Source organism: Ictalurus punctatus, chromosome 16 (assembly GCF_001660625.3).
Source record: "Ictalurus punctatus breed USDA103 chromosome 16, Coco_2.0, whole genome shotgun sequence".
In the NCBI taxonomy this organism is placed as follows: domain Eukaryota; kingdom Metazoa; phylum Chordata; class Actinopteri; order Siluriformes; family Ictaluridae; genus Ictalurus; species Ictalurus punctatus.
Window position 1 is genome coordinate 3,891,757 of NC_030431.2, and position 15,292 is coordinate 3,907,048.

Consider the following 15,292-nt stretch of genomic DNA (forward strand, 5'->3'; position numbering starts at 1 on the left):
TCCTTTTGTTTAAATCTTTTCGAATTCTCTAAACGTTGATAAAGCTTACTATCTAGTCTCGCAAAGCAAGTACCGTGATTTTTTTTTATAGACCTGACCTTAAGTTTCTGTTTTATTATCACAGTTCGTATATACTGAGTTTATTTTGACCAATCACGGTTTTCGACAGCCTTTGTTTGCATTGGCATTATTGCAGGCAGGAACGGTTTAGCTTAGACAAGCTGTTTGGCTTTAAATGTGTTTCATTGTAATAAAAATTGTATTTCAGAAATAACAAGGTGGAGTAAAGCTAAACAGAAAAGCACTCACTCAGTCAGTGTGGTGGTGGATCCGCAGTCTATCCCGAAATCACAGTGTGTGAGACGGGAATACATTTTCCGTGGCAGGCCAGTCCATCACAGTGAAGAGAAAAGCTTCATAAAATAAATTCAGTTGGACATTTCCTATTTCTAGGCCAAATATTGTGTTCGGGCCGTTCTTATAATGTTAAATAAAAACAGTTTTCAATAACATTTATCGTCTTCGTCCATGATTAGATTGAAATCAGCACCACGAATGTGGACAGCAACACGTTTCAGTTTTATCAACGGAACATTGGATAATATTGCATAGAATAGTCACAGTAAGAGGCGAAATAACGAAAAAAAACTTAAGAAAGAAGGAAAGAAAGGAAATGACAGAAGTTCGTATATTTTCTTACCCCATAGAGGCAGAGCGTTGGCGGCATTTTTTTTTAAATACCATGGTGTTTAAAAGTCTTTATAATATACAAAAACAACATGTGAGTAACAAAACATAGTACATGGTTTTAAAAGTCTATCCGTGCTTTTCGAAAACACAAAAACGCTTGGTAATTTATACTTCCTCAAGTTCGAAATTATGTTTATGAAATATTATGGGAAAATGTATTTAATGATAATAGTAAATCGTTATTTTTTATATATATAAATATGAATTAACTTTCTGATTCAAAGCTGATTAATATAAATATGCCACATTTTTAGTACAAACAGTTCAAATAACTTTGACAAGGTAAATTGATGTATAAACTTACAGGCTATACGTCTATAAAACTACAAGGGATTATTAATCTAACTGAAAGTGAAAAGCTCGCTTTTATTTTCGGTCAAAATCAAATTGTTAAACATTATTCGTCATGTCATACAAGGTTGATTTCGGTTGTTTGATACTACTTTCATAAAACTAGTTTTCAGCTGTAAAGTCAGATTGTTATTTCCACACAAGATGTCGCTGTAGACCGTGAGTTGGAGTTATTGGCACATTATTAATACTCCGCCTAACGCAGAACAAGAGAACAGAGCGTCACATACTTCTGACATAAGCAGGCCTCGTGCTCGTGTATTTTTCTTCTTCTTGCAGACATTGGACTAAATACAAGCACTCATTCTACTTGTTTTTTTTTTTTTGAATATCCTGTAAAAGGAAGTGATGGCTGTATCGGACAGTGCTCTCTCTGCCTGGATGAAGGCTCTTCTGCTGCTTTGTTTATGGGATTTGTGTTACGGTCAGATTTCCTACTCGGTTTCAGAGGAGGCCAAGAAGGGAACCGTTGTTGGAAATCTAGCGAAGGATCTCAATCTCAGTGTGCAGGAACTGGAGTCGCGCATGTTTCAGCTTGTGACTGGATCTAACGCCAAGTATTTCGAGGTAAATCTGAAAACCGGCATTTTATTAGTTAATGACAGAATAGACCGAGAGGAGCTGTGTGAAAGCAAACAGAAATGCGTACTGAATGTCGAAGCGATGATCCACAATCCTCACAAGCTCTACCGTGTTGAAATTAATATACTAGACATTAATGATAACTCTCCGGTGTTTCCAGATCAAACACTTGTTTTGGACATTATTGAGAATATGCTTCCTGGAGATCGGTTTCCCTTAACAACTGCGAGTGACATGGACATCGGTAGTAACTCAGTGAAAACCTATAAAATAAACACAAATGAATATTTTTCCTTGGACATGCAGAGTGATTCTGTTGAGCTCGTGCTTCAGAAATCTCTGGACAGAGAGAGAGAATCGGTGATCCAGTTCGTGCTGGCTGCTGTAGACGGCGGGACTCCTTCGAGATCCGGAACAATGCAGATAGTTATCAATGTGCTGGATATAAACGACAACAGCCCCGTTTTTACGAAGCCTCTTTACAAAGTCAGTGTCCATGAGAATGCAGGTGTAGGGACTAAAATCCTCACCGTTTCCGCAACAGATGCAGACGAAGGAAATAACGGTGAAGTTTCATACTCTATTATAAGTGATTCCCGAAACTCAGCGTTAGACTTAATCTCCATAAATCCTGTTTCTGGTGATATCACTGTGAAAGGTAATATTGATTATGAAGAAAATCCAGCTATCGAACTGCGAATCCAGGCTCAGGACAAAGGACATCATCCAAGAAAGTCTCGATGTAAAGTGTTGATTGAAGTAGTGGATGTGAATGACAATGCACCAGAGATATCAGTTACTCTTCTCATGAGCTCCGTAAGCGAGGACATCAAAACTGGTACAGATGTTGCATTAATCACTGTATCAGATAAAGACAGTGGAACGAATGGTAAAGTAGATTGTAAAATTCTAGCACCGAGTCCTTTTAAATTACAGCTATCATATAAAAACTCTTACGCCCTTGTTGTGAATGAAGCTCTGGACAGAGAGCGGGTCTCCCAATATAATGTCACAGTTCTAGCTAAGGATGAGGGAACTCCTTCCCTCTCGAGCAGTAACGTTATAACAGTTCATGTCTCTGATGTGAATGATAACGCGCCTTTATTTCCTCCACCAGTGATAAATATTAGCGTGAAAGAGAATAGTCCAGTTGGAGGGCTGATGGCATCACTAACGGCACGAGACTTAGACATCGGTGAAAATGCCCTTGTTTCGTATTCATTAATTGATGCAGAAGGCAGCAGAGTGTCAAATCTGATGAACATTAACTCACACACCGGTGAACTGTACAGCCTGAAGTCTTTCGATTACGAAGAAACCAAACGACTTCAGTTTAAAGTTCAAGCCACTGACTCTGGTGTCCCTCCACTAAGTAGTAACGTGACTGTGAACATTTTTATCCTGGATGAGAATGACAACAGTCCAGTTTTTCTCCCTCCTTATTCTGAACCTGGATCAGTAAACAGCGAGAACATTCCCTACTCTGCTGAAGCGGGGTATTTTGTGGCTAAAGTCAGAGCTGTAGACGCTGATTCAGGTTATAATGCACTATTATCTTATCACATGACCGAACCAAAGGGAACGAATCTCTTCCGAATCGGAACCAGCACAGGAGAAATAAGGACTAAAAGACGAATGAGTGACAATGACTTAAAAGCTCACCCGCTTATCATTACTGTCTCGGATAATGGAGAACCTTCACTGTCCACAACTATGAGTATTGAAGTTGTGGTTATGGAAAATATGGACAGCGTGCAGCCTTCACTAAGACAAGTGCCAGTAAAGGAGGAGAATTTTTCTAATCTGAATCTCTATCTGCTCATCGCTATCGTCTCAGTGTCAGTGATATTTTTACTGAGCCTCATCGCTTTAATAGCAGCTAAATGCTACGGGACAGACGGCGGTTTCAGCAGCTCCAGCGCTCCAGTGGTCACTACACACCCTGACGGGAGCTGGTCTTACTCGAAATCCACTCAGCAGTATGATGTGTGTTTTAGCTCAGACACACTGAAGAGTGACGTAGTGGTTTTCCCCTCACCGTTTCCGCCTGCAGACGCAGAGCTGATCAGCATTAATGGAGGAGACACTTTTACTCAAAATCAAACTCTTCCCAGCACTGGGAAGGTAAGACCATAAGTAACTTATTATATTTCATTTCTTTGTAGTCTCTTGTAAACTCTCTTCCATGTTGTGGTGTCGGTGCTTTAATGTACGGAAACATTTCCAATTGCATTTCTTACTCACCTCTAATTCGTCTCCTTTTGTTTAAATCTTTTCGAATTCTCTAAACGTTGATAAAGCTTACTATCTAGTCTCGCAAAGCAAGTACCGTGATTTTTTTTTATAGACCTGACCTTAAGTTTCTGTTTTATTATCACAGTTCGTATATACTGAGTTTATTTTGACCAATCACGGTTTTCGACAGCCTTTGTTTGCATTGGCATTATTGCAGGCAGGAACGGTTTAGCTTAGACAAGCTGTTTGGCTTTAAATGTGTTTCATTGTAATAAAAATTGTATTTCAGAAATAACAAGGTGGAGTAAAGCTAAACAGAAAAGCACTCACTCAGTCAGTGTGGTGGTGGATCCGCAGTCTATCCCGAAATCACAGTGTGTGAGACGGGAATACATTTTCCGTGGCAGGCCAGTCCATCACAGTGAAGAGAAAAGCTTCATAAAATAAATTCAGTTGGACATTTCCTATTTCTAGGCCAAATATTGTGTTCGGGCCGTTCTTATAATGTTAAATAAAAACAGTTTTCAATAACATTTATCGTCTTCGTCCATGATTAGATTGAAATCAGCACCACGAATGTGGACAGCAACACGTTTCAGTTTTATCAACGGAACATTGGATAATATTGCATAGAATAGTCACAGTAAGAGGCGAAATAACGAAAAAAAACTTAAGAAAGAAGGAAAGAAAGGAAATGACAGAAGTTCGTATATTTTCTTACCCCATAGAGGCAGAGCGTTGGCGGCATTTTTTTTTAAATACCATGGTGTTTAAAAGTCTTTATAATATACAAAAACAACATGTGAGTAACAAAACATAGTACATGGTTTTAAAAGTCTATCCGTGCTTTTCGAAAACACAAAAACGCTTGGTAATTTATACTTCCTCAAGTTCGAAATTATGTTTATGAAATATTATGGGAAAATGTATTTAATGATAATAGTAAATCGTTATTTTTTATATATATAAATATGAATTAACTTTCTGATTCAAAGCTGATTAATATAAATATGCCACATTTTTAGTACAAACAGTTCAAATAACTTTGACAAGGTAAATTGATGTATAAACTTACAGGCTATACGTCTATAAAACTACAAGGGATTATTAATCTAACTGAAAGTGAAAAGCTCGCTTTTATTTTCGGTCAAAATCAAATTGTTAAACATTATTCGTCATGTCATACAAGGTTGATTTCGGTTGTTTGATACTACTTTCATAAAACTAGTTTTCAGCTGTAAAGTCAGATTGTTATTTCCACACAAGATGTCGCTGTAGACCGTGAGTTGGAGTTATTGGCACATTATTAATACTCCGCCTAACGCAGAACAAGAGAACAGAGCGTCACATACTTCTGACATAAGCAGGCCTCGTGCTCGTGTATTTTTCTTCTTCTTGCAGACATTGGACTAAATACAAGCACTCATTCTACTTGTTTTTTTTTTTTTGAATATTCTGTAAAAGGAAGTGATGGCTGTATCGGACAGTGCTCTCTCTGCCTGGATGAAGGCTCTTCTGCTGCTTTGTTTATGGGATTTGTGTTACGGTCAGATTTCCTACTCGGTTTCAGAGGAGGCCAAGAAGGGAACCGTTGTTGGAAATCTAGCGAAGGATCTCAATCTCAGTGTGCAGGAACTGGAGTCGCGCATGTTTCAGCTTGTGACTGGATCTAACGCCAAGTATTTCGAGGTAAATCTGAAAACCGGCATTTTATTAGTTAATGACAGAATAGACCGAGAGGAGCTGTGTGAAAGCAAACAGAAATGCGTACTGAATGTCGAAGCGATGATCCACAATCCTCACAAGCTCTACCGTGTTGAAATTAATATACTAGACATTAATGATAACTCTCCGGTGTTTCCAGATCAAACACTTGTTTTGGACATTATTGAGAATATGCTTCCTGGAGATCGGTTTCCCTTAACAACTGCGAGTGACATGGACATCGGTAGTAACTCAGTGAAAACCTATAAAATAAACACAAATGAATATTTTTCCTTGGACATGCAGAGTGATTCTGTTGAGCTCGTGCTTCAGAAATCTCTGGACAGAGAGAGAGAATCGGTGATCCAGTTCGTGCTGGCTGCTGTAGACGGCGGGACTCCTTCGAGATCCGGAACAATGCAGATAGTTATCAATGTGCTGGATATAAACGACAACAGCCCCGTTTTTACGAAGCCTCTTTACAAAGTCAGTGTCCATGAGAATGCAGGTGTAGGGACTAAAATCCTCACCGTTTCCGCAACAGATGCAGACGAAGGAAATAACGGTGAAGTTTCATACTCTATTATAAGTGATTCCCGAAACTCAGCGTTAGACTTAATCTCCATAAATCCTGTTTCTGGTGATATCACTGTGAAAGGTAATATTGATTATGAAGAAAATCCAGCTATCGAACTGCGAATCCAGGCTCAGGACAAAGGACATCATCCAAGAAAGTCTCGATGTAAAGTGTTGATTGAAGTAGTGGATGTGAATGACAATGCACCAGAGATATCAGTTACTCTTCTCATGAGCTCCGTAAGCGAGGACATCAAAACTGGTACAGATGTTGCATTAATCACTGTATCAGATAAAGACAGTGGAACGAATGGTAAAGTAGATTGTAAAATTCTAGCACCGAGTCCTTTTAAATTACAGCTATCATATAAAAACTCTTACGCCCTTGTTGTGAATGAAGCTCTGGACAGAGAGCGGGTCTCCCAATATAATGTCACAGTTCTAGCTAAGGATGAGGGAACTCCTTCCCTCTCGAGCAGTAACGTTATAACAGTTCATGTCTCTGATGTGAATGATAACGCGCCTTTATTTCCTCCACCAGTGATAAATATTAGCGTGAAAGAGAATAGTCCAGTTGGAGGGCTGATGGCATCACTAACGGCACGAGACTTAGACATCGGTGAAAATGCCCTTGTTTCGTATTCATTAATTGATGCAGAAGGCAGCAGAGTGTCAAATCTGATGAACATTAACTCACACACCGGTGAACTGTACAGCCTGAAGTCTTTCGATTACGAAGAAACCAAACGACTTCAGTTTAAAGTTCAAGCCACTGACTCTGGTGTCCCTCCACTAAGTAGTAACGTGACTGTGAACATTTTTATCCTGGATGAGAATGACAACAGTCCAGTTTTTCTCCCTCCTTATTCTGAACCTGGATCAGTAAACAGTGAGAACATTCCCTACTCTGCTGAAGCGGGGTATTTTGTGGCTAAAGTCAGAGCTGTAGACGCTGATTCAGGTTATAATGCACTATTATCTTATCACATGACCGAACCAAAGGGAACGAATCTCTTCCGAATCGGAACCAGCACAGGAGAAATAAGGACTAAAAGACGAATGAGTGACAATGACTTAAAAGCTCACCCGCTTATCATTACTGTCTCGGATAATGGAGAACCTTCACTGTCCACAACTATGAGTATTGAAGTTGTGGTTATGGAAAATATGCACAGCGTACAGCCTTCACTAAGACAAGTGCCGGTAAAGGAGGAGAATTTTTCTAATCTGAATCTCTATCTGCTCATCGCTATCGTCTCAGTGTCAGTGATATTTTTACTGAGCCTCATCGCTTTAATAGCAGCTAAATGCTACGGGACAGACGGCGGTTTCAGCAGCTCCAGCGCTCCAGTGGTCACTACACACCCTGACGGGAGCTGGTCTTACTCTAAATCCACTCAGCAGTATGATGTGTGTTTTAGCTCAGACACACTGAAGAGTGACGTAGTGGTTTTCCCCTCACCGTTTCCGCCTGCAGACGCAGAGCTGATCAGTATTAATGGAGGAGACACTTTTACTCAAAATCAAACTCTTCCCAGCACTGGGAAGGTAAGACCATAAGTAGCTTATTATATTTCATTTCTTTGTAGTCTCTTGTAAACTCTCTTCCATGTTGTGGTGTCGGTGCTTTAATGTACGGAAACATTTCCAATTGCATTTCTTACTCACCTCTAATTCGTCTCCTTTTGTTTAAATCTTTTCGAATTCTCTAAACGTTGATAAAGCTTACTATCTAGTCTCGCAAAGCAAGTACCGTGATTTTTTTTTATAGACCTGACCTTAAGTTTCTGTTTTATTATCACAGTTCGTATATACTGAGTTTATTTTGACCAATCACGGTTTTCGACAGCCTTTGTTTGCATTGGCATTATTGCAGGCAGGAACGGTTTAGCTTAGACAAGCTGTTTGGCTTTAAATGTGTTTCATTGTAATAAAAATTGTATTTCAGAAATAACAAGGTGGAGTAAAGCTAAACAGAAAAGCACTCACTCAGTCAGTGTGGTGGTGGATCCGCAGTCTATCCCGAAATCACAGTGTGTGAGACGGGAATACATTTTCCGTGGCAGGCCAGTCCATCACAGTGAAGAGAAAAGCTTCATAAAATAAATTCAGTTGGACATTTCCTATTTCTAGGCCAAATATTGTGTTCGGGCCGTTCTTATAATGTTAAATAAAAACAGTTTTCAATAACATTTATCGTCTTCGTCCATGATTAGATTGAAATCAGCACCACGAATGTGGACAGCAACACGTTTCAGTTTTATCAACGGAACATTGGATAATATTGCAGAGAATAGTCACAATAACAGGCGAAATAACGAAAAAAAACTTAAGAAAGAAGGAAAGAAAGGAAATGACAGAAGTTCGTATATTTTCTTACCCCATAGAGGCAGAGCGTTGGCGGCATTTTTTTTAAATACCATGATGTTTAAAAGTCTTTATAATATACAAAAACAACATGTGAGTAACAAAACATAGTACATGGTTTTAAAAGTCTATCCGTGCTTTTCGAAAACACAAAAACGCTTGGTAATTTATACTTCCTCAAGTTCGAAATTATGTTTATGAAATATTATGGGAAAATGTATTTAGTGATAATAGTAAATCGTTATTTTTTATATATATAAATATGAATTAACTTTCTGATTCAAAGCTGATTAATATAAATATGCCACATTTTTAGTACAAACAGTTCAAATAACTTTGACATGGTAAATTGATGTATAAACTTACAGGCTATACGTCTATAAAACTACAAGGGATTATTAATCTAACTGAAAGTGAAAAGCTCGCTTTTATTTTCGGTCAAAATCAAATTGTTAAACATTATTCGTCATGTCATACAAGGTTGATTTCGGTTGTTTGATACTACTTTCATAAAACTAGTTTTCAGCTGTAAAGTCAGATTGTTATTTCCACACAAGATGTCGCTGTAGACCGTGAGTTGGAGTTATTGGCACATTATTAATACTCCGCCTAACGCAGAACAAGAGAACAGAGCGTCACATAATTCTGACATCAGCAGGCCTCGTGCTCGTGTATTTTTCTTCTTCTTGCAGACATTGGATTAAATACAAGCACTCATTCTACTTGTTTTTTTTGAATATCCTGTAAAAGGAAGTGATGGCTGTATCGGACAGTGCTCGCTCTGCCTGGATGAAGGCTCTGCTGCTGCTTTGTTTATGGGATTTGTGTTACGGTCAAATTTCCTACTCGGTTTCAGAGGAGGCCAAGAAGGGAACCGTTGTTGGAAATCTAGCGAAGGATCTCAATCTCAGTGTGCAGGAACTGGAGTCGCGCATGTTTCAGCTTGTGACTGGATCTAACACCAAGAATTTCGAGGTAAATCGGAAAACCGGCATTTTATTAGTTAAAGACAGAATAGACCGAGAGGAGCTGTGTGAAAGCAAACAGAAATGCGTACTGAATGTCGAAGCGATGATCCACAATCCTCACAAGCTCTACCGTGTTGAAATTAATATACTAGACATTAATGATAACTCTCCGGTGTTTCCTCGTCAATCAGCCGCTTTGAATATTAGTGAAAATGTGCTTCCGGGAGATCGGTTTCCATTAACTAAAGCACGTGATATGGACATCGGTAGTAACTCAGTGAAAACCTACAAAATAAACACAAATGAACATTTTTCCCTGGACATGCAGAGTGATTCACCTGAGCTCGTGCTTCAGAAATCTTTGGACCGAGAGAGAGAGTCGGTGATCAGGCTCGTGCTGACTGCTGTAGACGGCGGGACTCCTCCCAGATCCGGAACTATGCAGATAATTATAAACGTGCAGGATATAAATGATAACAACCCAGTCTTCACTAAACCTCTGTATAAAGTTAAGGTCCATGAGAATGCATCTGTAGGAACTAAAATCCTGACAGTTTCCGCAGAAGATGCTGACGAGGGGATTAACGGTGAAGTGTCATACTTGATTGTTAGTGATGAGGAAAACTCAGCCATAGACCTGTTCTCCATAAATCCTGTTTCTGGGGACATTACTGTTAAAGCTAATATTGATTATGAGGAGTACCCTGCAGTTGAACTGCGAATCCAGGCTCAAGACAAAGGACATTCTCCCCGACGATCTACATGTAAAGTATTAATTGAAGTTTTGGACGTGAATGACAATGCACCAGAGATATCAGTCACTCTTCTCATGAGTTCTGTAAGCGAGGACATCAAACCTGGTACAGATGTTGCATTAATCACTGTATCAGATAAAGACAGTGGAACGAACAGTAAAGTAGCTTGTACAATTCTAGCACCGAGTCCTTTTAAATTACAGCTATCATATAAAAATTCTTACGCTCTTGTTGTGAATGAAGCTCTGGACAGAGAGCGGGTCTCCCAATATAATGTCACAGTTCTAGCTAATGATGAGGGAACTCCTTCCCTCTCGAGCAGTAACGTTATAACAGTTCATGTCTCTGATGTGAATGATAACGCGCCTTTATTTCCTGCTCCAGTGATAAATATTAGCGTGAAAGAGAATAGTCCAGTTGGAGGGCTGATGGCATCACTAATGGCACGAGATTTAGACATCGGTGAAAATGCCCTTGTTTCGTATTCTTTAATTGATACAGTGAGCAGCAGAGTGTCAAATCTGATGAACATTAACTCACACACCGGTGAACTGTACAGCCTGAAGTCTTTCGATTACGAAGAAACCAAACGACTTCAGTTTAAAGTTCAAGCCACTGACTCTGGTGTCCCTCCACTAAGTAGTAACGTGACTGTAAATATTTTTATCCTGGATGAGAATGACAACAGTCCAGTTTTTCTTCCTCCTTATTCTGAACCTGGATCAGTAAACACTGAGAACATTCCCTACTCTGCTGAAGCGGGGTATTTTGTGGCTAAAATCAGAGCTGTAGACGCTGATTCAGGTTATAATGCACTATTATCTTATCACATGACCGAACCAAAGGGAACGAATCTCTTCCGAATTGCAACCAGCACAGGAGAAATAAGGACTAAAAGACGAATGAGTGACAATGACTTAAAAGCTCACGCACTTATCATTACTGTCTCGGATAATGGAGAACCTTCACTGTCCTCAACTATGAGTATTGAAGTTGTGGTTATGGAAAATATGGACAGCGTGCAGCCTTCACTAAGAAAAGTGCCAGTAAAGGAGGAGAATTTTTCTAATCTGAATCTCTATCTGCTCATCGCTGTTGTCTCAGTGTCAGTGATATTTTTACTGAGCCTCGTGGCTTTAATAGTAGCTAAATGCTATGGGACAGACGGCGGTTTCAGCAGCTCCAGCGCTCCAGTGGTCACTACACACCCTGACGGGAGCTGGTCTTACTCGAAATCCACTCAGCAGTATGATGTGTGTTTTAGCTCCGACACACTGAAGAGTGACGTAGTGGTTTTCCCCTCACCGTTTCCGCCTGCAGACGCAGAGCTGATCAGCATTAATGGAGGAGACACTTTTACTCGAAATCAAACTCTTCCCAGCACTGGGAAGGTAAGACCCTGCTTAAATCAGTCTAAAGTTACGCACCCCTGCGTCTGCGACGTTTAATTTTTAGCAGCACTATTTTATGCCGTTAATTAAAATACGGGGTAATGGGGCGCATGTATTTGTTATTGTGGATTTTTTCTAATTATTTTGAAATAATGTATTCAGTGTTTTATTATTATTTATGTTTCATAAATCATATAGGCATGTCTTTCGTGTCCTACTAAGCCTGTGTTTCCCTACTAACGTTTGTGCTTTAACGTACCCTATGTAACATGATGAGATATTAGGGAACTGCTGGCCACAAAAACAAAACAAAATAAAACAAAAGAGAACAAAACAGACCAGAACAGACCAGAACTGAACAGACCAGAACGGAACAGAACAAAACAAAACATTATTTCTCTTTTCAGCACCATGGACAGGGGTGGTCCCGTGTTTTGTTTTTGTTAAATTGTCCTTTGTAAAAGTTATAGCTCTTTTACTGGATCTGCCTTCTCCGTCTTACTTGTTTCTCATTTGGACGCTCATTTCAGAGTTCACATCTGTAGTAATTTTGTGCTCTTTTGTGCTTTTGATTTTTTGTGGTTTAATATGATCATCTATAAAGTAATAATAATAATAATAATAATAATAATAATAATAATAATAACAACAATAAAGATAATAATAATAATTATTATTATTATTATTATTATTATTCGTAGTAGTAGTAGTGTTTTAAGTAGTATATAAAAAGCAGAAAAGAAATAAATAATACACTTTGGCCTTAATAGCGATTCATCACGTGAGGTCGCTACAGACCGTAACTTTGAAGGCTGCCCTATTTCATATATGTTGCTCCGCCTTTCAAACTGACGTTGTAATAGGGAGTGTGTTTGTTCAGGGGAGAGGAAGGTTTACTAAAGCCATCGTGTGATGTTGTCCGAGTGTGATTATATCCAGATATTATTTTGCGCCTATTGTGAATAAATCTTCTGTATTAATGCTTGAACTTCAGACATGGATGTCTTGGGATATTTATGCGGCTGGATTTTGCTTTGCGTGTGTTTATGGGAAACATCGCTCGGTCAGATTATCTATTCCGTTTCGGAAGAGGTGAACAAGGGAACGGTTGTTGGAAATATCGCCAAAGACCTGAAGATCAGCGTTCATGAACTCGAGTCGCGTGTGTTGCAGATTGTTTCTGGATCTTCTAACAAGAAGTATTTCGATGTGAATTTAAAAACCGGGGCGCTGTTTGTGAACGACAGAATTGACCGTGAGGAGTTTTGTGAGCGCAGTCAGAGATGCGTTTTGAACGTCGAGGCCCTCGCTCAAAACCCTCATAGCCTTTATAGGATTGAAATTAACATTTTGGATATTAACGATAACACTCCTAAATTTCTGGATAGCACTTTAACAATGAATATAGCTGAAGATGCAAGTCCTAGTGACAGATTTCATCTGCCTGTGGCCGAAGATGCTGATGCTGGCAGTAATTCACTAAAATACTACAAATTAAGTACCAATGAATATTTTTCCATTGATGCGTCGGGTGCCGAGCAGAGTCTGTCTGCTGAGCTAGTTTTAGAGAAGGCTTTAGATAGAGAGAAACAATCTGTCATTCATCTAGTGTTGACTGCTCTTGATGGAGGAAAACCTCCAAAGTCAGGAGAATTGCATATTACTATCAATGTTCTGGATGTGAATGATAATAAGCCTGTATTTAGTAAATCTCTCTACAAAGTTAGCATTAAAGAAAATGCTTCAATAGGCACTAAAATTATGTCTCTTACTGCCACTGATTTTGATGAAGGCACCAACAGTGACATTATTTATTCGTTCATTGGACGTGGAAATGTCAAAACAGATGGCTTATTTGAAGTCATTCCTGAGACTGGAGATATTATAGTCAAAGGCCAAATTGATTATGAAGAAAATCCTGCTATTGAATTAAGAGTTCAAGCAAGAGACAAAGGAAGTCCTCCTAAAAGTGCTCAATGCAAAGTCTTAGTGGAAGTTTTGGATGAGAATGACAATGCTCCAGAAATTCTAATAACTCCACTGCTAAACCATGTGAAAGAGGACGCCAAACCAGGAGCTGCTGTTGCTTTAGTTACAGTCTCTGATAAAGATGGAGGGAAGAACGGCATTGTACATTCTTCTATTAAAGGCTTTTTCCCCTTCAAATTGGAGTCTTCATATAGCAACCATTACTCGCTAGTAGTAGATGGGCCACTGGACAGAGAGAGTATTTCTGAGTATAGCATTACTATTTTGGCTAGAGATGAAGGCACTCCTTCACTTTCCAGCAGTAGCGTATTCAGTGTTCAGATCTCTGATGTTAATGATAATGCACCACAGTTTTCAATGTCCATTATTGATGCTTATATAAGGGAAAATAGTCAAATTGGCAGTCAAGTTGCAAAGGTGGTGGCAAATGATGCAGATCTTGGAGTAAATGCTGAACTTTCATACTCACTGTTAGAGAATAGCAATGGAGACATTCCCTTATCAACAATGTTTCACCTGAATTCTTTAAATGGTAAAATAGTAACAATGCAGACTTTTAACTACGAGACAACGAAAAGAGTTCAATTTCATGTTCAAGCAACTGACACTGGTGTCCCTCCTCTTAGTAGTAATGTCACTGTAAATGTTTTTGTCCTAGATGAGAATGACAACAGTCCAGGTTTTCTCCCTCCTTATTCTGAACCTGGATCAGTAAACACTGAGAACATTCCCTACTCTGCTGAAGCGGGATATTTTGTGACTAAAGTCAGAGCTGTAGACGCTGATTCAGGTTATAATGCACTATTATCTTATCACATGACCGAACCAAAGGGAACGAATCTCTTCCGAATCGGAACCAGTACAGGAGAAATAAGGACTAAAAGACGAATGAGTGACAATGACTTAAAAGCTCACCCGCTTATCATTACTGTCTCGGATAATGGAGAACCTTCACTGTCCACAACTATGAGTATTGAAGTTGTGGTTGTGGAAAATATGGACAGTGTGCAGCCTTCACTGAGACAAGTGCCAGTAAAGGAGGAGAATTTTTCTAATCTGAATCTCTATCTGCTCATCGCTATCGTCTCCGTGTCAGTGATATTTTTACTGAGCCTCGTCGCTTTAATAGCAGCTAAATGCTACGGGACAGATGGTGGTTTCAGCAGCTCCAGCGCTCCAGTGGTCACTACACACCCTGACGGGAGCTGGTCTTACTCTAAATCCACTCAGCAGTATGATGTGTGTTTTAGCTCAGACACACTGAAGAGTGACGTAGTGGTTTTCCCCTCACCGTTTCCTCCTGCAGACGCAGAGCTGATCAGCATTAAAGGAGGAGACACTTTTAACAGCACACAAACTCTTCCAAGTACTACAAAGGTAAGCTTCCTGTTTGCCTTTGAGCTCTGTCTTGATGTGGTCATTCAGATATGGGATAAGGAAGTCTTCCCAAAAAGCCTTGTTCTGGAAACCTTTGGAGGAAACAATCATTTATAGTATGTGGTTGCAAGGGCTTCGGCTTATTAATGTCTCTGCTTAACCTTTAGTTGTGTTAGAATTTTTTTTTTTGTGGTACAATTTAATGCGATAGTTCTGATTTTGTTATCTTTAAGATATTGGCTTATTT

At 39.3% G+C, this 15,292-nt stretch overlaps 3 protein-coding genes across 8 annotated transcripts in view; all 3 read left to right on the forward strand.

Annotated features, from left to right (window-relative positions):
* Window positions 1-15,292, forward strand: part of LOC108277182 (protocadherin alpha-C2) — an 81,678-nt gene that overhangs the window by 37,795 nt on the left and 28,591 nt on the right. Inside the window, exon 1 of one of the 6 annotated variants that reach the window (XM_017489680.3) lies at window positions 9,547-11,679. The exons of 4 other annotated variants lie outside the window; for them this stretch is intronic. In XM_017489680.3, coding sequence (XP_017345169.3) covers window positions 9,637-11,679 — 2,043 coding nt within the window. In that variant the 5' untranslated portion in view covers window positions 9,547-9,636. Of the gene's footprint in view, window positions 1-9,546; window positions 11,680-12,355; window positions 15,046-15,292 lie in introns of those variants that run through there. One more of the 6 variants, XM_017489676.3, reaches the window with a different exon arrangement.
* Window positions 1,439-5,324, forward strand: LOC108262484 (protocadherin alpha-2-like). Its single transcript, XM_053686627.1, has one exon. The coding sequence runs from the start codon at window positions 1,450-1,452 to the stop codon at window positions 3,817-3,819; it is 2,370 nt and encodes a 789-aa protein (XP_053542602.1). The 5' UTR covers window positions 1,439-1,449; the 3' UTR covers window positions 3,820-5,324.
* LOC128635177 (protocadherin alpha-2-like) lies at window positions 5,395-9,301 on the forward strand. Its single transcript, XM_053686628.1, has one exon. It carries the CDS (start codon window positions 5,422-5,424, stop codon window positions 7,756-7,758), a length of 2,337 nt encoding a protein of 778 aa, XP_053542603.1. The 5' UTR covers window positions 5,395-5,421; the 3' UTR covers window positions 7,759-9,301.